This window comes from Drosophila mojavensis, unplaced genomic scaffold, assembly GCF_018153725.1.
Source record: "Drosophila mojavensis isolate 15081-1352.22 unplaced genomic scaffold, ASM1815372v1 contig_231, whole genome shotgun sequence".
Lineage (NCBI taxonomy): Eukaryota > Metazoa > Arthropoda > Insecta > Diptera > Drosophilidae > Drosophila > Drosophila mojavensis.
In genome coordinates, this window is record NW_025318772.1 from 1,949,383 (window position 1) to 1,967,099 (window position 17,717).

The window sequence follows — 17,717 nt, forward strand, 5'->3', positions numbered from 1 at the left end:
TAATGAGCCTATTTTTTCTACAAAAATATTTCTAGTGCAAGCGCAAAAACTTGTAAAAAGTATTCCTTAAGCAAATTAGTGTTAGTGACTAAAGTTTAAAAAATTCATGTTTTTTTAATAGATGAGACTATAGAGGGTGCCAAGTGAAATAAACACGGAATGTTGTAATTTATAATTGTCTTTTGTAGACGCTGCGCCCGGGCTTTCAATTCGGAACTTCATTTATTTTACTTTAATAATAATAATAATTAATAAATTATTATAATTAATTTATAATAACTCACAATTTGTTTTATTTAGTTTGTTGTGGTTCTGCACTTGTTTTTTTTTAAACCAAAATAATAAAAAAAAGACGAAAATTTAGACCAGATATTTTAAGCCCCTTCCTCCTCTTCAGCCAACACCTTGGGTTCTGCCTCAGCATCATTATCTGCCGCTGGCACCACCACATCCACGCTGCTGTCCGCCAGCATGAGCGCCTTCTTTGGGCTGGGCTCGTTGCTATCCGCTTCGGCAATGGCTGTGGTGGAACCAGTGGTTGGCATTGGATCAGCCACAGCACCCACAGCTTCATCCTCATCGTCATCGTTGGTTGTTGACTCTGGCTGTACGTTGACAGCACAGGCTTCAGAAGAAATGCCATTTTTGGCTTCGACCACAGCACACTCCTCTGGATGCGTCAGCTTGCGCTTGGCAATGCGCTCGCTCAGCGCTTTGTGCACCTGTGCAATGTCTGCAGGTCGACCCATGGCCAAAAATATCTTAACGGTACCCGTATTGTCCATGGCAGTTAGACGTAGCGATTTCTGGCTGGCTCGTTCGGCCACCATTGCAGCCCAGACTTTAGTGTTTAATAGCAAGCGTAAGTTGCCCGATGTGCGAAAAACGACGCGTGAACAGTCATGCTCATCCTTGGCATCGTTTAGACGTAGACTACCGCGTCCGCGCTCCTCCCAATTGCTGTTGACAAATGCAAACAATTTGCAGCTAACATCGGCAATATTGATCTCGTTTTCCTCGCCGGTAAAGGTCTCCACCTCTTCATATTTCCGTTTCTGAGCACGGCTCTCCTCATATTCACGGGCCACGTCATTGAGGCTCTTTGCCTCCGACGTCTCCCTGTTGTTTTCTGTCGATTTAGCAGCTTTCTGAATGACGCTGGAAAATAGCAACTGTGATGAGGTAGCTTCCGCTGTTCCAGACGAGGCTGCTTCCGCACTCGATTCTGTGCTCAGATTTTCCTGCAATACATACAACATATATATATTTCAAACATTTTTAAAATGTAACTCATACCCCCACGACTCGCTCGTGCACGTTCTGGCCGAAAATAAATCCACTTGTCTGAACACGCGGCAAAGTTGTTTTAGCTGCAGCAAATATGTTGGAGCGCTCAATGCCGTTATTGCGCAGCATTGAGAGCGGATCCGGCCGCTCGTCGATTTCATCATCATCCTTATCAATATTCTCAGTGGACTCCACCACTTGGGCGGCGACATCATCTTCATCTTCCCTTTGCTCGCGTAAAAACGGATTACCTACAATACCATCCTCATCAGACTTCTCGTTTCCGCCGGCTAATGCTGGCGAACTATTGTTGCTGCTGTTGGTATTAATATGAGCCGAACTTATTACAGAACTGTCGCCAAGTACAGGTGGTCGCAGCACAGCTCCGCCAAGACGTGATGCTTTCAAAGTAAAGCCGCCTCTGAAGCAGTTTGCTTCAACCGACGCCTCTACAAAACACAAGAACAATCAAAGATATTGTATTTGACTTTAAATTCATATTATATTGGTTGATTTTAGCAGAGCCTCTGCCATACTAGGAATTGCACAAGATCCATATGCATGACTAATAATACCTATTAACAAAGTAACCTCACTTACCATTATTTTCGGACATGGCAATGGAAATATATGTTTGTGATTTATAGTTTGCTAAAAATTTTTACAAGAAAAAAGCGTTCTCTTGAAGCCTTTGCAGTACTGTAAAACAGTCAACTATCGATATTTAAATCGCTTTGGACTTGCTGAAGCATCGATAACATTTGATGATTGTACAACACATTTAGCTGTCAAACTTGGTTAATGCTGAAAAAAACGAAATTTTTACAAGTCATCGACTAAAAACGCAAAGTAAAGAAACCAACTCGGCATAAGAAAACTTTTATTTAACCAAGATTATTATTAAAACAAGTTGATTTAAAATGGCCCAAACACTTGAGGACAAATCAATATGGGAGGATGGCGAGGAATCGTTGGGCGAAGAAGTGCTGCGAATGTCCACTGATGAGATTGTGAGCAGGACTCGACTGATGGACAACGAAATTAAAATAATGAAGAGCGAGGTAATGCGGATCACACACGAAATTCAAGCACAAAACGAGAAAATCAAAGATAATACGGAAAAGATAAAGGTATGCAAAATATTTTAGCTAAAGTACAACAATAAGTTAATGTATATACAATGTATTTTAGGTTAATAAAACTTTGCCATACCTGGTGTCCAATGTCATCGAGTTATTGGATGTGGATCCGCAAGAGGAGGAGGATGACGGCTCCGTTACCGTGCTAGATAACCAACGCAAAGGCAAATGTGCTGTTATAAAAACTTCAACACGTCAGGCGTATTTCTTGCCAGTCATTGGCCTGGTTGATGCAGAAAAGCTCAAACCCGGCGATTTAGTTGGAGTCAATAAGGACTCTTATCTGATTCTTGAAACTTTGCCAGCGGAATACGATGCTCGTGTTAAGGCCATGGAAGTTGATGAGCGCCCTACAGAGCAGTATTCCGATATTGGTGGTCTGGATAAACAGATCCAGGAGCTCATCGAAGCCGTAGTACTGCCAATGACGCACAAGGAAAAATTCAAGAACCTTGGTATCCATCCACCAAAAGGTCTGTAGACTTAAGCTTCAGCTTCAGCTTAAGCAATGTAATAAGCTTTATTCAAAATTTGATTCATAGGTGTCTTATTGTATGGTCCCCCTGGAACTGGCAAGACTCTGCTTGCTCGTGCTTGCGCTGCCCAAACAAAGTCCACTTTCCTCAAGTTAGCTGGCCCTCAGCTTGTTCAAATGTTTATTGGTGATGGAGCCAAGCTAGTGCGTGATGCTTTTGCATTGGCTAAGGAAAAGGCACCTGCTATCATTTTTATTGACGAGTTGGACGCTATTGGCACAAAGCGTTTTGATTCGGAGAAAGCCGGTGATCGCGAGGTGCAGCGAACTATGTTGGAGCTTCTAAATCAATTGGACGGGTTTAGCTCAACTGCCGATATTAAGGTCATTGCTGCTACAAATCGAGTCGATATTCTTGATCCCGCCCTTTTGCGTTCTGGCCGCTTGGATCGTAAGATCGAATTTCCACACCCGAATGAAGAAGCTCGTGCGCGCATCATGCAAATTCACTCGCGCAAAATGAATGTTAGCAACGATGTGAATTTTGAGGAACTATCTCGTTCCACAGACGACTTCAATGGCGCACAGTGCAAGGCAGTTTGTGTAGAGGCGGGCATGATCGCTCTGCGTCGCTCGGCCACATCGGTGACACATGAGGACTTTATGGATGCTATCATGGAGGTGCAGTCCAAGAAGAAAGCTAATCTTAACTACTATGCTTAGACTAAAAATTCGCAAAATAAATTTACTTGTAATCTTGATACATCAAAGAATTAATGAAGAAAATATACCTAACGGAAAGAAAATATTGAAGAGATTTATCGTTAGGAATCGTATCGCATGGATAAGCAGTTTTATCAGTACAACACATATATATTTTTTGAGTAAGATATTTCTGATTTTTAAATATCTAAAAATTCCATTCAGAAATAATAAAAAATAGATGATAAATATTTACATGGTCACTAATTAAACTAGGATGATTAAACAATTTGTTAAGCCTAATCAGTGGGATCGAGTGTATTGCTGCTGCTGCTGCTGCTGCTTGTCCCTGCAGATGAGCTGCTTGTCGTTGCTGTTGGGGTGGACGTTTCGCTGCTAGACGTGGTTGCAGTCGTTGTAGTTATGGATGTGGATGATTCTCCTGTTACGATTGTTGTTCCAGAAGAAGAAGCTGTCGCTGTAGTTGCTGTAGCTGCAGCTGTTGCTAATGGAACTGCTTGTGCAGCATTTACGGGAACAGCTGCTATATCATTAGCTAATGGCTGGGGGGGCTGTGCAGGTTGATCTACCTGTTGGAATGGTCGTCTAGTGTACATTATTATGCCCAGCAAAAGAGTCAGTATCGTAATCATATATAAATCCCAATTGGCAGCAATGTTTTCATCCAAAAAAAAGATGAATCTGTATGGCGACTGAATAACATCGGTTAGGATTGAAAACAAGAACTGAAATGTATGTAAGTCTTACCTGTTTTATTGATTCAATCTTTGCAAGCATCTGAAGCTTGAATAACGCAATGGCCACAGGCACTTTGGCATCCGAGTTTGTTTCTGCAGCCAAATCATATAATCTTTTGGCTAAATGCCAATCCTTCTTCATGCCCAAACCTTGCTCGTGCATGTAACCCAAATTAAACATAGCCTGAGCGTTGTATTGCTGATCTGATGCTTTCCTGTATGTAAGAAAATAAATTGTAATGATAGACATTGAATGTTTTCATAACTACGCACCTGTAAAGAGCTGCAGCAGTTTCAAAGTCAGTTTTAGTACCCCAGCCGTAGTAGTAGTAATCACCAAGCTTCACTTGAGCAGCTGAGTAACCCTGGTTAGCAGCTCGTTTCCAATAATAAAATGCACGAATCAAATCTTCATGCCGATCATTAAAGACATGCACCTCCTCGCGATCCAATAAGAAAGCAGCATTGCTCTGCGCCACCTCGTAGCCAACTTCAGCCATTAGAGAATACTGCATGTAGGCCTCGTCAACGCGATTCTGTTTGTAATCACTGTAGGCGTGCATCAGTCTACTGCTCCAACGGCCACGCTCTGCCACGTTTTTGAAGAACTATGTGTTAAAAATATTTGATAAACAGAATTTTAATTGAAAAAGCTATATAAGACTTGCCAAACGTACCTCAACAGCAGCTGGGCAAGATCGCAGCATGCCCATACCGTAGGCATGCATAATTCCCAAATTATAGTACGCCAAAACATGGCCGGACTGTGTGGCCAAATTGAAATACTTAAGGGCAAGCTTGTAGTCTGTCTTCACGCCATTGCCAGCTGCAATTAAATCAAAGTTTACATATATTTCGTCATTTGACAAATATAAATGTAAAACTCACTGAAGTACATGGTGCCAAGTTGCAATTGTCCGTCAACCCAGCCTTGATCAGCAGCCTGTGTAAAGTACGACAAAGCCTTGATGGAATCTTTAGGCACACCAAGACCTTTTAAGTACATTAGGCCCAGGCCACTCTGACCCACTGGATCACCCATTTCAGAAGCCTTTGAGAAGTACTGAAAATAAATTCGAACATTACAATTGTATTTAAATTATAAGTTGTGTAATGTGTGTGATTTTGTTTACCTTAAAAGCCGTTTCGTTGTCCGCCTTGATTTGCTCGCTACCCTCCAAGTAGAGTTTGCCCAGAAATGCGAAACCTATGGCATTGCCCGCATTGGCAGCAAGTGTGAAATATTCCAATGCTTTTTGGTGATCCTGCTGAATTGCCTTGCCGCCTTGGTAGTACAACTGGCCTAAGCCAACCTGCGATTGCACATCGCCCTTGTCTGCGAGCAGCTGATAGTAGTCCACAATTTCAGTTTCATGACTGCCTGGATTTTCTAACTCATCCAGAAGTCGGACTCGATGTACAATTGGTCCGTTAGCGAAAGTTATCTTTGAAGCCACCTTTTTAGCCACACGCTTGTACTGAATTAACGACTTCTCACAGCTAGTTGGCACGTTGATGCCGTATAAATAGCGATAGCCCATGGCCATCTGGGCAAGTGTATTGTCGCCAAGTGCAGCAAGCGTATAATGCAGTAGCGCCAGTGGTTGACTGACATTCTTGCCACCCACTCCAACTGAATACAAAAATCCAAGACCCAAATGAGCTTCAGGAACTCCCTCTTTTGCCAAGGTCTCAAACTCCTCTGCGGCATGGTGAAAGTCAAATGGCATCCAATGACCCAAGAGCATGGACCATGCCAGTTCAGCACGTGCCTTGAGATGATTAAAAGCAGCTGCCTTACGAAGCAATGTTAAAGCGACGCGCTTATCACTCCGCGGCTTGGCTAACATTTCCATAGCATTTTCGTAAAAACCTTGAGCTGCAATAAAACAAAATATTGGCCCACTGGAATACTTGTGTTATTCGAATCGCATACCTTCAATTTGTTCGGGAGTCAATTCGGTAATTTCAGCGGGTTTTATTCTCGCTTCAATTGCTTCGATCTGAGCTTTTAGCTTTTGTTGTTTCAATAGACTGTCATTCCATAGGCGCTCAAATAATGCAGCTGGCATTACTTTTGTACGGGGCGCAAATTCGGTATCCTTAAGTTTGGCCGCTTTGCGGTCATTGCTCCCAGGTGCTGTTGCTGACGATGGTGGGTCAATGGGAGGGGCTTTAGCATCTTTCTCGGCTGTCGTTATCTCATCTCCTTCGGTATTGGGTTGACTATGTGCATCCGTGGGTTCGGTTGTTGCTGTCGCGCTGGCGATATCCGAAAGTGGGCCCTGCAACTCCGCCCGCAACAGCTGGCTGCATTGGAGGAATAGGAGCAACAAGATGCTCATCATGCTTGGCAGTCTCATCGTGAGGAACGTGTCTCTAGGTTTTCAGTAAAAAGATAAGTGCTAAATATACTTAAAATTTTTCTTGTTTTTTAGGTCTGACGTGTGTTATTTACTTTTTTTTTTTGTGCACACACTGATTGTTTTTTCACCGTTTGGTAGGGGTTAGTGCTTCCAGTCCGTTTTATTGCTGGTGCATTTTTCAACAGTGCAGCAACTTTATGTGTTGTCCTATTTGTCTTTTGACAGCTTTAATTATTTTCACACGTAAGATTAAAGAACCTTTCATTTGTTGCAACAATAATTGCTGTCTAGTGTTACCAACGTCGCATGGACAGAGATGAGCAAAAATATAATGTGAAATCAGTGAACTATCCCCAGCTGATTTGATGAAGAGAACCATAAATTGTGAAATGATATTAAAACTAAATTTTGGTCTAAAATCTAGTACATAAACACATACTAATTTAATACAACTTACATGACATGCATCAACTTAAATAATATAAAAATTAACTTAATGGGTTAATATTTGTATGTTGGTTACACATCGCGATAGCTGGGTACGTTGTCGTCTGCACCTACAACTGATATACCGGTATGCACACCTCTACGATGTTTCCAGTGTTAGAAAGTCTTGCAAAGATAATCTAGCCTTTTATTGTTGTCCCATTTCATAATGCAAATGACTGAAGCGGCAGCACGAAAATAAGAGTGATAATTTATGAATATACTAATTAATATACAAGGAAGCATTGTTTAGCTGTGACTCATTGATCTTTTGAACCAAAGAAGCAACACAAAAGCATGGAAATGAGTGTAAGTTACGGCAGCGACTGCAAGGTATCACATACTGGCATTGCGTTCAACAGCGTCAATAAAACCAGTTCCAAGCCGCGCTCCAACCGATTCAGACTGTCACGCATTAGATTATTCATGCTAAACGTCGTAAGCTGGTGAAAGTTTCCAGCTGTTGCAGCCCATACGCTAGACCCGAAAACGTAGAGCGTCAATTATTTATCCTTAACTCTCCTCTCCCACCTGTGTATCAATTCAAGGCGGCAATGCTTGCACGGGTCTCCTTTTATCCAACGCTGCTCTACAATGTGCTCATGGAAAAGGCAACGTCAAGGAATTGGTACGATCGTATTGACGAAAATGTTATACTGGGAGCGCTGCCTTTCAGAAGCCAAGTAAATGACGTAAGTTGTGTTTGTTTTTTCGAAAATGATTGTAAAAAAAATGTAATTTTCAATATTTGTGTTATTGATATATATAAGCTTAGAAGTTTGTAATTGTGTAAGCTCCAAAAGAAACATGATTAATCATATAAAATGTTTCTTGGCCAACAGTTAATTCAAAAGGAAAACATGAAAGCTGTCGTGTCAATGAATGAAGACTACGAACTTACCGCGTTTTCAAACGACTTAGCTAAATGGAAGGCCCTCGGCATTGAGTTTTTACAACTGGCCACCACAGACATATTCGAATCACCTAATCAGGACAAACTCTACCGTGGCGTTGAGTTTATAAATCGCTTTTTGCCACTCTCGAAACGCATACCGAAATTCGATTCCTCACAATATGCTGAGAATATTGGTTCGGTTTATGTACATTGCAAAGCGGGGCGAACACGGAGTGCCACCTTGGTGGGATGCTACCTCATGCTGGTACGTTTTGAAAAGAGCTGTCATCTGATGACGAATCAAAGTTGTTGTATAATTGTTCGTATTTATTTTTAGAAAAACGGTTGGACCCCAGATCAAGCTGTTGACCACATGCGTCAATGTCGACCACATATCTTACTGCATACCAAACAATGGGATGCGTTGAGAATATTCTATGCAAATAATGTGGAGCCCCAGTCATGACCCAGCCCTGACTGATGTGCTATATTCACTGCGTAACAAATGGCGCACGTTTTTATTTTTGTTACTTTACCAGACTAATTAGTGTTAAGTAAAATTTTTGAATACAAGTTTGTTGTGTACGTGAGTCTCACTTTGTGTTACAAGTTATTTTAATTTACAGCTAATGACTAAGACCCAATCGTCGAATGTGTATACACAATAAACAAGTGGGCTATCCATTCACTGGTTGGTGTCCTTGCCCTTGATAGCCCAGAAGCGCTTGATTCCATTTGCCAAACCAATATCGTTCTTGATAAGATAAAACAGGCCTCCCAACGCGGCTACTGACATTAAGATGAGAGCAATGTGAGCAACTTTTGGCACAACATTGCCAACAACTGATGGGCGCAGGTAATCCACCACCATTGCCTCAACACCCCTATAAGTTTATAAACAATGGTTAGGCAAATTATATCACAAATTATTTTCTACGCATCTTACCAATGGGTGTGAATGACTACAGATATAGCCAAAAGGGCATCCATGACTTGCGAAGGAGCAATGAATGCTGCTGGAATTACTGCCAGCAGGCCAGCAGACAATACGCGTTCAATAGTCCATAGACGAGTGTGACTGCCAGTTGCAGAAGCCATTCTTGGAGCGCTCACTGAAATCTCACGCATTACGATGGGCTGAAAAATTAATTAGGTGATCAAATCAAAATCTCATAGCATATTTGTTAATAAGTACCGAAATTTGTTTAGCCAACGCCAGAGGCTTGGTTCCAACTTGGCGTTGAGTATTGGCCACAATTGTGGAGTAAGCCTTCAATGGCGAGACACGCACGGATTTAATAAGTGTTGCAGCTGTCGGTGTGTCGTACGATGCGGTTATATAATGAGAACATTTTTCAGGTGAAATAAAGCTCCACTTGCAATTAAATACTATACTCACCATTACCGCGAGCTGCACCACGCAGAAGTACAGAAGACAACATGTTTTATGTTTGTATTAGAAAATCAAAGTTCCGACGAAAATATAAAAACACTTGTTATTGGCTCGAACAGTCAACTACCGACATTTAGACTACTTTACAGCACTGACAAGTTTCATGCCTACTGCTTATCGATAAGGAATACTATCGATTAAGTTATCGGCTCCGCCCAACATTCTTACGCATGTTTGAATATTAGTTGGTAATTTGAAATATATACTTAATATTGCATAAATCCTTGAAAGAAAATACCAATATTTAAAAGTGCATTGAACTGCTTTATTTGTTGGTACAAAACATTGAGATTCATTTGTGGACGGAATGTAAAAAGGATGTCGAAATTTTCTAACATTCTATTGATTTTATACTTAAAAACTAGATCGATATGTTGTCAATTTGTTTAAGAATGTCGATTTGATTAAACATCGAAGGCACATTATTAAATATTACTAAAAAGAGTTTTCTAGGCTGAAACATGGATGGACGGTACTGTAAAACCTAATCTACACTTATTAAGCGACTAAAAATGTAACTACCATATAAATTCCGGAAATGCCCAAGGCAAAACTTGGGAAAGCCAAATGATCTGTGCCAGCTTTGTAAAAGTCCCACTCGAAGACAATGTTTGAAGCGTCTGATGGTCTCCAAGGATTTAAACCATCATCGAAATACATAGGACAATCGTCACGTTCACGTTCGTATTCAACGGCATCAATGGCGACTGCAGCGCCTTCGGAGTGATTCCATGAAGTAACGTCTTGGTTTAGTTTACAAAATGCGCCTACAGCCTGGGACATTAGGACGCGGTTTAGGTCAGCACGTTGATACACCCAACAACGATATTTAGATAGCGGATCCAAATCATCGTAAGTAATTAGGTATGACTTTAGATTTTCCTTCCAAAAGCCAATGCATTTCATACGGTAATCGGGATCACTGTATATATCAACAGGTCGTCCCAAATGATCGACAGACAAGCAATAGTTCTCATCGACGGCCAGCTCCTTTTGGTCTGTGTCACAGACTGATAAATCGGATATGTTCTGCTTGCAGTGGATATCTGGGCGAGGACTCAGTGTAACGCCACCAAGGATTCTGAAATAAGCTTTGAATTAGTCGCATTTCTTCAAATGGTATTCAATTATAAACTCACCTCGTCTTAAAGGGGTGTTCGCCCCTTTGTGTGAAATTAAACTTTCCAGCAACTGGACAACGGACAGGAACCGGGTTTTTCGCCAAGAACAAATCATATTTCCAGGCCTCTGAATTTGGAAATTGTACCCAGGAGCAAACTGTGCTGAAATCATCCTTAATAACAGCTAAGCCCTTACGATAACGTATGATATTGTGGTGCCTGGGCATAAAGTCAAAGCAAACGTAATCCTTTTGGCAACCATCGACAGTAAGACGCGCCATCATAACACGATTGCCACGACGTTCACGGCACACGTAAATTGTCTTCCGGTATCGAGCCCTATCAGGATAATATGTCTCATTGATGTGGGTTTCACTAATGGACACATCTGCATCAATGTTGGCCGTATTCACCCATTCGCCAGAAAAGTTCTGAGGCAGTGTGCAACCGGGCTCAACAAACTCAGCTTTCACTGGTGTTAGTTTAAGACGCTCGGGCGAGTTTTCCGGTGTCTTGAGAGTATTGCACTCAGCAGTAATGGAGACACCCACATACAGATCATCATCTCGATTCTTGAGGAAGCAACGGTATTTTTCATCCTTACGTGATTCTTTTGTATTGGCAACAGCAAAATAATGATTCTTTCCCACAAACCAATCGCCGAGGCAGCTGAACTCCACAGTTCCAGTAAACGTGCCCTCCATGCCCTCACACTTCTGATAAGTAATGTTAAATTTTTGATTCTGGATAAGAAATTGTGTGCCAGCAGTCTGGCATGATTGGATGCGTGCATCGGGCTTGTTACAGACGCCCGTAAAGCGGAATCGATTCTAAGAGCAGATTAAATTAAAATTAAAATTAATTAATTATAGAATAAAAGAAAAACTTGCCTGATATGTAAAATGCCAAACGCCCTCAAGAGACGAACGACAATTAATTGGCACAAAGTTTTCATTGAACAGAGTTATTAACTGCTGATCATCCTTAATTCCCTTGCAGACATTGTTCACTGTGGGCTCCTGGCCTGGTGGCAAACCGACACACGGCCCCTCAAACTTCTCAAAGATGTTGAGCGTACGTATTATTGTACGCACGCAATGATAGCAGTTGGCGGATCGTTCCTTAAACACAAACGAGTATTCATCGCCGTGATGTCGTTGGTAATTGATGCAGTAGCCACGCCTCGACATGGAGGTAGCATCGATGATCGTTTGGGTAGGCAAACCCACTTCCCATGAAAACCATGAACCCTGCAGTATTTTCGGTATAATGCAGTTGCGTTGCTCCAGCTCATTGTATTGTGCATGCCCTGTAATTAATAATTAGGCAGCGACTCTATTAGTAAATTCAATATGAATCACATTCAAGCCTCGCTTTGACACTTGGGTGTGGCTTGGCTGTGGCTGAAGTTGCTGTACGAACCTACGCTTAAAAGGCCTAAAAGGCACATAAATCCTAAATATTTATTCATTTTAAAACTTGTGAAGTATATTTAGTTATCTATAAACATTATATTAGTTAAACGCGACCACTACGCTAATCTCACAAACTAAAATTCAACACTGATTAAGGAAAGAAAACACGCAACAAACAAATTTCCAAATGCTTTGCGTGCACTTTACAGCACTATATTCTTAGTCTTACATTTTACAACACTTGCAACATTTTTGAACTAGTTCTAATTGATTTATTTACATATTCAGTTACAATTCAAATTGCAAGCTTGTGTCCAAAGATCAAAATTTAACTTGTCTTGACAAAACAGACAAGCTCCAGACATATTCTTAGATTACATTTGCAGTTAACCGCTTTATGTAGTAATAAATATGTCTGGCTGATTACAGAAATCACAACTTAGCAACAAATACAACCTATGCTCGTCTTTGAGAACACAATACAATTGTGCTAAAATTAACGCCGTCTGCTGCTTCTAATGTAAACAGACAGCTGCTATCTGTGGTAGTCCAATTGTCGCACGCCTAACGACCCGAACGCCCCCGCCAATCATGACTAACACACACAGCGCGAAATCCCTTTAAAGCGGACTTTAAGCTCTAGCATCGTTTTATTATGGATTCAGATAAACGAATATTTGGGCAATCGTAATGATTCATGCTTGCATTTATGGAGTCCCTAGTTTCAATGGGTGTATTGGAATCCGTTTCGATTGCACTTTGGAACTTATTTAACTTTCTACAAATGGCATGTTGTTGATAAGTGTAGAGTCTAGGTACACACTTCTCTAGGCGGATCGCGCCGTCCTTATCACTAGGCGGTAAAGGTCAATCTGTGCATGACGATCCACTCGTCATCCATAATGCCTATGAAGCGATCAATGCAAATTTGGCGCAGTCTTTACTTGTAGCTCATTTAAAAGGGAAGTGCGCTCTCCCAGTTGAAAACAATTAATCCAAGTACTTATTTCAAAAAGGAAACACTATTGTGGAACATTAGAAAATCTTAAACTCATATTCTTTCTCGTAATTAAATATTATAGGTAAGTAATATTTCCAAATATTTAATTATGTTTAAGATTGACAAGTGTTAAATATCATGAAACTACAGCCATGGTCACTGGATTACATATGGAGGCCATCGATCGCATCACATCAATTCCGTTGGTGGAGTCAAGCGTTAAACGCGTTGAGCACATCTATGACAAAGTCAAGAACAACAATCGCCTCTTCAGCTGGTACTTTGAGACGGCGGAGGCCACAATTAGTGCAGCCTACGAGACGGTCCAGCCGGCTGTTAAGCTATTCGAGATGCCCATCAAACGACTGGACAATGTGATGTGCAAAAGCCTAGACATATTGGAGCAGCGTATACCGCTTGTCTATCTGCCACCCGAAATGGTAAGTCCAGCTGGGACAGCATATATGTCAATGTGACTTGAGATTCGCTCACATAGGCAATTATTTTGTGCTTAAAGATGTATTGGAATACCAAAGAGTACATGTCGGATCATCTGGTGCGACCTGTGCTCAAACGTGCGGATTCCGTTAAACAAATTGGCAATGCGGTGCTCGAAAGTCCTCTAACAACCTATGCAGCAGATCGCATCGATGGAGCCTTTACAGCAGGCGACAAATTCGTCGACAAATACCTAGTTCCCATCTCCACCGACCAGGATCAGTCAGATGGTGAGTGAGATCTTAATGATGATGCCATTCCGTTCGTCTCTTTTTTTTTTAAATGTGTTGTCTCATTTAAAAAAAAAAAAAATACGTGGGTCACCGAGGTTATCAGTCGATGCTCCATATGAATATTGAATCTCATTTTGGCGATTGCCTAAGCGACGACCACAAAAACGTATTATGTATATACATGTATATAAGTCGGACAATAACACGCGGCTTTGTTGTGGTTCAACATTACCAAAGAAAAAAAAACAAACGTATATAAATCCATATATATAAATATATTTAAAAACTTTAACGCACTGCAGCGCCTCAAGACGATGATAACGAACCAACGGGCGCAGTGTCGAACGAGAGAGGCGCGATTAAGGCAATTCATCACGGTCAACGCTTCTCACGCAAACTCACACGCAGACTTACCCAAAGAACTTTTGCCGAGGCACGAGCCCTTAAAAAACAAAGCAAAGAAGCGATCCATGTGCTTATCTACGCGGCCGAATTGGTAAGTGGAAAAATCGTGTTGAGTGCACGAGCAATACGCGTGCACGAGTGCATCGTTAATACAGTGTTAAAAATATATCTATACAGCAATATCGCACAAATGAAACAGACAATTATTATAAACTTTGTTTTTACTGAATAATGTTGAATATGGATAAAAAAAAAAAAAAATAAATAAATAAAAAAAATTTTAAGCTGCTTAACTGATAAAGGAATCTTAGTACAGATTCTCATATATAATACATATGTACATGTGGTATATTTAAATTATCCATAGATTGCCACCGATCCGAAGCTGGCTATGCAAAAGGCAAAGGAACTATGGGGATATCTAAGTGCTGACGAGCCGGAGAATCAAGCTAGGCCTGTCACATTGGAGCAGTTGATCGTGTTGTTGACTCGGGAGTCAGCCAGACGCGTTGTGCACTTTGTCAATTATACCGCGAATGTTGCCAACAATTTACCCAAGTGAGGACTAAATAGTGTTTTTTTTTTTAAGACGGATCTAATAAATAATTGTGATTCTAGACATTTGGCACACACCACCCACGAAGTTGTACATCAGATAATATGCATTAACAATCGCATAATAACTATAACGCGCTTGGATAAGGTCAAGAGTATATCAAAAGAAGAGGCCGAATCTCTAATTAAACGTATGATCGCTTTCTATAGTAACCTGCAGGTACTATCGAATGGCTATCTGGTAAATACATTTGATATTAATTTACTTCTATATTCTTCAACTGAACCTCTTTATAGGAACGGGTCGCAAGCTTTTTGTCTGGACGCATTGAAGCTGAAAAGGTGACGGGTAGTGAGAGCAACGCAGTTAGCCGATCCTCAAGAAGACAAGAGACAAATAATTTCTCTCCCGCTCAAAATAATATAAATGGGGTTTATTGAGAAGCGGAGTTTTTCATTGCTGTCGTATTTTTATTTCTAATCATAGAGTTTTGCTTCTGCTTTCATTTTCGTACTAATTAATCAGATTTATTTCTTTATTTTCGTCTTAACGTTCATATATATATTATAACATAAAATTCATTTGAATAAATGCTCCTTATAGTATTTCAATTCTTGTATGCTCTCCTTAATATCTTCGTCACTGCGGTGAGCGAGCTGTTTGCGTGGAGCTCTTGCAATAATCTGGGGATTCCATCGAGTCGCCAGCTCCTTAATAGTAGAAACGTCTATGATACGATAGTGCAAATACTCATTTACAAGTGGGAAATATTTTTGTATAAAGAAACGGTCCACATAGACGGAGTTGCCAGCCAAAGGGCATTTACGCTCTGGTATGTTTGCCTTCAGATATGTAAGAATCAGATTCTCCGCCTGATCAGGCGTCACCTCTGAGCTCCTACACCTGTCCACCAGGCCGGATTCGTTGTGATGCTTTATGCACCATTCGTTCATGTTCTCATAAACATTCTCTGGATGTTTTATTGTAAAACAAGGTCCTTCAGATTTAATATTCAAAAGTTTGTCCGTTATAATACACGAAACTTCCAATATCACATCTTTATCTAAATTCAGTCCTGTCATTTCCAAGTCCATCCAAACAATATCCGATGGCTCGCCAACTAATTTCCTACACGTGCTCATTTTGTTCATTTGTTTATTGTATAACCTTGAAGTATGTTTACTGAGTATTGTAAACAGCCGATTCAATTTAAATATCATTGAAATTCGAATATTTTATTTGAGCAATCTTACTATGTTTCGCGCTGCGCTTTGGCACTTTATGCAAGCACTGGAACATTTAATTCTGGTCTTAACACAAACCGCCTTATACATACATATGTGCATATGTACATACGAATATTCTAAAGTAGGGAAACTTTTAACAGAAACAGCTGTTTTGTGGTCATTAAATTGAGGTGTGATAGAATATAATTGTTATTATATATAATTTACAAATTATGTTAAGCTTTCATTCCGTATACATATGTTGCTTATAATAGAGTTAGTAATAAATTAATACATTTTTCATATGCATACATACATATTTATATTTGTGTATATATAGTGGTTTAACATTAACATTCTTACAGCATTATACAGCACGATTGAGTGATAGTAGGTTATGCAAAGCGAACAGCTGATTTGACAGCGTGACGTCATTATTTCAGAAAATGGTGGGCGCGCGTTTGAATTTGTATGAAAATCAAGCAACTTTGACACTGTTATTTGTCTTAAAACTAGTAGACTAAATAAAACGAGTTGGGCGGCTAATCAAATGTTCTATATAGATTCACGAATCGGAAAATATAAAGGTTTTTGCTAATTTTTATACTCTAAATTGTTTTCTAAGCAGTTATTGATCATGCAATCCCTTGACCACTTTTACTCTTGCATATAATGGACTTAACCTTACTATCTAAGGCTTGAATTTGTAAAGCTAAAAAGTTACTACTAAGTATTATGCATTTCCCATCAATCCGCATAATCATACGTACTAATTTCATTCTTTATATTACAAATCCGATGGCCATAGATGATACGCAGCATTGTTAGCTTCTGTCTAAGTTTTAAGAGCTGATTCAGGAGGATTATGTGTTTCCTTAGGTTTCAATACTTATAATCATACAAGTTTACGACTTGGCAATTAATACACAAATATTAGTTCATTCTACCGGATGTTTCTGACATGACAGCAGGGGTGAGCAGCACCTTTATTGATGCAGCTTCAACGTGTACTATATTTAAATGTGTAGGTAAATTGGCATAAATAAACAATACTGATGGCGAAAACCCAGTTAACTATGTCCATCAACCATTCCTGCTGACTTATTGGCCATTTTTGCTGCATTCGAGAGGCCTCCCAGTTCATTCCATTATATACTTAATTTCTTTATTGTATGGTAATAAAATTAGTGATTGACCATTTTTAAGGTATTTACTATTGAAATTTTTTATATATATTTAGTTTTGGTTGTTTTGGACGACTTAGTCGATCTCTGCTGAAATGCCTTCCAAGCTTCAGCCGGGATAACATAGCAAAATCTGATAATGTGACGTCACAAGAGAGCTGTTAGTTAACATGCCGTTATTTTTATTTTCGTTAATTCAATTCTTAAAAGCCTTTTAAATAAATGCTTTCTTAGTTTTTTTTTTTCTATTGAGTGGTTTACTTAACAATATAATTAACAGAACTTAAAACTATATCAATTTTCGTAGTCTTGTGATTAAAAAATAATAATATAATATAATTTTTGTAAAGTGCCTCCAGCAAAAGCTTGTCTTTGTTGTTTTTCTAGAATAAATACATTTGTAATTGCAAATAACTATATTTATATATATTTTCAACAATTTACTTACTTTGGCATTGCAAACACAGGGTAAAAAAATAAAACAAATTCGCGAATTTTTCTATGTGGCAGTGTATCCA

At 39.9% G+C, this 17,717-nt stretch overlaps 8 protein-coding genes across 12 annotated transcripts; 3 read left to right on the top strand and 5 right to left on the bottom strand.

Moving 5' to 3' along the window:
• Window positions 1-162: 162 nt before the first annotated feature.
• LOC6574638 (ran-binding protein 3) lies at window positions 163-1,994 on the bottom strand. The gene is made up of 3 exons (XM_002000636.4): window positions 1,888-1,994; window positions 1,297-1,736; window positions 163-1,241 (listed from the first exon to the last, which is right to left on the bottom strand). Exons 1-3 carry the CDS (start codon window positions 1,901-1,903, stop codon window positions 375-377), a joined length of 1,323 nt encoding a protein of 440 aa, XP_002000672.1. The 5' UTR covers window positions 1,904-1,994; the 3' UTR covers window positions 163-374.
• A 53-nt stretch (window positions 1,995-2,047) lies between these two features.
• Window positions 2,048-3,707, top strand: LOC6574639 (26S proteasome regulatory subunit 6A-B). 2 transcript variants are annotated; one of them, XM_015167572.3, is made up of 4 exons: window positions 2,048-2,136; window positions 2,198-2,417; window positions 2,479-2,899; window positions 2,969-3,707. In XM_015167572.3, the coding sequence occupies exons 2-4, from the start codon at window positions 2,208-2,210 to the stop codon at window positions 3,622-3,624; spliced, it is 1,287 nt and encodes a 428-aa protein (XP_015023058.1). In that variant the 5' UTR covers window positions 2,048-2,136; window positions 2,198-2,207; the 3' UTR covers window positions 3,625-3,707. The 2 variants fall into 2 exon arrangements, with proteins under 2 accessions (XP_015023058.1, XP_002000673.1); XM_002000637.4 differs by having other exon boundaries at window positions 2,083-2,417.
• Window positions 3,708-3,718: 11 nt separating this feature from the next.
• Window positions 3,719-7,044, bottom strand: LOC6574640 (protein sel-1 homolog 1). 2 transcript variants are annotated; one of them, XM_044007898.1, is made up of 8 exons: window positions 6,820-7,044; window positions 6,298-6,740; window positions 5,495-6,240; window positions 5,250-5,424; window positions 5,039-5,187; window positions 4,635-4,969; window positions 4,372-4,576; window positions 3,719-4,316 (listed from the first exon to the last, which is right to left on the bottom strand). In XM_044007898.1, exons 2-8 carry the CDS (start codon window positions 6,722-6,724, stop codon window positions 3,903-3,905), a joined length of 2,451 nt encoding a protein of 816 aa, XP_043863833.1. In that variant the 5' UTR covers window positions 6,725-6,740; window positions 6,820-7,044; the 3' UTR covers window positions 3,719-3,902. The 2 variants fall into 2 exon arrangements, with proteins under 2 accessions (XP_043863833.1, XP_002000674.1); XM_002000638.4 differs by lacking the exon at window positions 6,820-7,044 and having other exon boundaries at window positions 6,298-6,766.
• Window positions 7,045-7,331: 287 nt separating this feature from the next.
• LOC6574641 (phosphatidylglycerophosphatase and protein-tyrosine phosphatase 1) lies at window positions 7,332-8,698 on the top strand. The gene is made up of 4 exons (XM_002000639.4): window positions 7,332-7,522; window positions 7,762-7,905; window positions 8,056-8,373; window positions 8,446-8,698. Exons 1-4 carry the CDS (start codon window positions 7,511-7,513, stop codon window positions 8,572-8,574), a joined length of 603 nt encoding a protein of 200 aa, XP_002000675.1. The 5' UTR covers window positions 7,332-7,510; the 3' UTR covers window positions 8,575-8,698.
• Window positions 8,604-9,655, bottom strand: LOC6574642 (succinate dehydrogenase [ubiquinone] cytochrome b small subunit, mitochondrial). Its single transcript, XM_002000640.4, has 4 exons — window positions 9,508-9,655; window positions 9,304-9,419; window positions 9,055-9,245; window positions 8,604-8,992 (listed from the first exon to the last, which is right to left on the bottom strand). Exons 1-4 carry the CDS (start codon window positions 9,548-9,550, stop codon window positions 8,794-8,796), a joined length of 549 nt encoding a protein of 182 aa, XP_002000676.1. The 5' UTR covers window positions 9,551-9,655; the 3' UTR covers window positions 8,604-8,793.
• Window positions 9,656-9,804: 149 nt separating this feature from the next.
• Window positions 9,805-12,295, bottom strand: LOC6574643. The gene is made up of 4 exons (XM_002000641.4): window positions 12,105-12,295; window positions 11,573-11,991; window positions 10,701-11,512; window positions 9,805-10,642 (listed from the first exon to the last, which is right to left on the bottom strand). The coding sequence occupies exons 1-4, from the start codon at window positions 12,151-12,153 to the stop codon at window positions 10,060-10,062; spliced, it is 1,863 nt and encodes a 620-aa protein (XP_002000677.1). The 5' UTR covers window positions 12,154-12,295; the 3' UTR covers window positions 9,805-10,059.
• Window positions 12,296-13,015: 720 nt separating this feature from the next.
• LOC6574644 (lipid storage droplets surface-binding protein 1) lies at window positions 13,016-15,400 on the top strand. Of its 3 annotated transcripts, none has more exons than XM_015167573.2 (7): window positions 13,016-13,179; window positions 13,248-13,537; window positions 13,594-13,825; window positions 14,131-14,324; window positions 14,601-14,791; window positions 14,852-15,029; window positions 15,086-15,400. In XM_015167573.2, exons 2-7 carry the CDS (start codon window positions 13,250-13,252, stop codon window positions 15,227-15,229), a joined length of 1,227 nt encoding a protein of 408 aa, XP_015023059.1. In that variant the 5' UTR covers window positions 13,016-13,179; window positions 13,248-13,249; the 3' UTR covers window positions 15,230-15,400. The 3 variants fall into 3 exon arrangements, with proteins under 3 accessions (XP_015023059.1, XP_015023060.1, XP_002000678.1); XM_015167574.2 differs by having other exon boundaries at window positions 14,852-15,008; XM_002000642.4 differs by having other exon boundaries at window positions 13,035-13,179; window positions 13,615-13,825.
• LOC6574645 (probable oligoribonuclease) lies at window positions 15,290-16,158 on the bottom strand. The gene is made up of 2 exons (XM_002000643.4): window positions 16,043-16,158; window positions 15,290-15,971 (listed from the first exon to the last, which is right to left on the bottom strand). Exon 2 carries the CDS (start codon window positions 15,938-15,940, stop codon window positions 15,368-15,370), a length of 573 nt encoding a protein of 190 aa, XP_002000679.2. The 5' UTR covers window positions 15,941-15,971; window positions 16,043-16,158; the 3' UTR covers window positions 15,290-15,367.
• Between the last annotated feature and the right edge of the window lie 1,559 nt (window positions 16,159-17,717).

What these genes read in the sequence shown, in the direction of transcription:
- LOC6574638 (XM_002000636.4), bottom strand. An exon ending in TGCACGAGCGAGTCGTGGGG is followed by an intron (nt 1,242 to 1,296) that starts GTATGAGTTACA and finishes TATGTATTGCAG; the next exon opens with GAAAATCTGAGCACAGAATC.
- LOC6574639 (XM_015167572.3), top strand. Translation starts at nt 2,208, where the DNA reads ATGGCCCAAACACTTGAGGACAAATCAATATGGGAGGATGGCGAGGAA. An exon ending in ATAATACGGAAAAGATAAAG is followed by an intron (nt 2,418 to 2,478) that starts GTATGCAAAATA and finishes AATGTATTTTAG; the next exon opens with GTTAATAAAACTTTGCCATA. An exon ending in TGGTATCCATCCACCAAAAG is followed by an intron (nt 2,900 to 2,968) that starts GTCTGTAGACTT and finishes TTTGATTCATAG; the next exon opens with GTGTCTTATTGTATGGTCCC.
- LOC6574640 (XM_044007898.1), bottom strand. Translation starts at nt 6,724, where the DNA reads ATGAGACTGCCAAGCATGATGAGCATCTTGTTGCTCCTATTCCTCCAA. An exon ending in ACTTGGCACCATGTACTTCA is followed by an intron (nt 5,188 to 5,249) that starts GTGAGTTTTACA and finishes ATTTAATTGCAG; the next exon opens with CTGGCAATGGCGTGAAGACA. An exon ending in ACTGCTGCAGCTCTTTACAG is followed by an intron (nt 4,577 to 4,634) that starts GTGCGTAGTTAT and finishes TCTTACATACAG; the next exon opens with GAAAGCATCAGATCAGCAAT.
- LOC6574641 (XM_002000639.4), top strand. An exon ending in TCAGAAGCCAAGTAAATGAC is followed by an intron (nt 7,906 to 8,055) that starts GTAAGTTGTGTT and finishes CTTGGCCAACAG; the next exon opens with TTAATTCAAAAGGAAAACAT. An exon ending in TGGGATGCTACCTCATGCTG is followed by an intron (nt 8,374 to 8,445) that starts GTACGTTTTGAA and finishes ATTTATTTTTAG; the next exon opens with AAAAACGGTTGGACCCCAGA.
- LOC6574642 (XM_002000640.4), bottom strand. Translation starts at nt 9,550, where the DNA reads ATGTTGTCTTCTGTACTTCTGCGTGGTGCAGCTCGCGGTAATG. An exon ending in TGGTGCAGCTCGCGGTAATG is followed by an intron (nt 9,420 to 9,507) that starts GTGAGTATAGTA and finishes ACACACCGACAG; the next exon opens with CTGCAACACTTATTAAATCC. An exon ending in CGTTGGCTAAACAAATTTCG is followed by an intron (nt 9,246 to 9,303) that starts GTACTTATTAAC and finishes TTAATTTTTCAG; the next exon opens with CCCATCGTAATGCGTGAGAT.
- LOC6574643 (XM_002000641.4), bottom strand. Translation starts at nt 12,153, where the DNA reads ATGAATAAATATTTAGGATTTATGTGCCTTTTAGGCCTTTTAAGCGTA. An exon ending in TTTGGCATTTTACATATCAG is followed by an intron (nt 11,513 to 11,572) that starts GCAAGTTTTTCT and finishes ATCTGCTCTTAG; the next exon opens with AATCGATTCCGCTTTACGGG. An exon ending in GAACACCCCTTTAAGACGAG is followed by an intron (nt 10,643 to 10,700) that starts GTGAGTTTATAA and finishes AGCTTATTTCAG; the next exon opens with AATCCTTGGTGGCGTTACAC.
- LOC6574644 (XM_015167573.2), top strand. Translation starts at nt 13,250, where the DNA reads ATGGTCACTGGATTACATATGGAGGCCATCGATCGCATCACATCAATT. An exon ending in CGACCAGGATCAGTCAGATG is followed by an intron (nt 13,826 to 14,130) that starts GTGAGTGAGATC and finishes AACGCACTGCAG; the next exon opens with CGCCTCAAGACGATGATAAC. An exon ending in TACTATCGAATGGCTATCTG is followed by an intron (nt 15,030 to 15,085) that starts GTAAATACATTT and finishes ACCTCTTTATAG; the next exon opens with GAACGGGTCGCAAGCTTTTT.
- LOC6574645 (XM_002000643.4), bottom strand. Translation starts at nt 15,940, where the DNA reads ATGAACAAAATGAGCACGTGTAGGAAATTAGTTGGCGAGCCATCGGAT.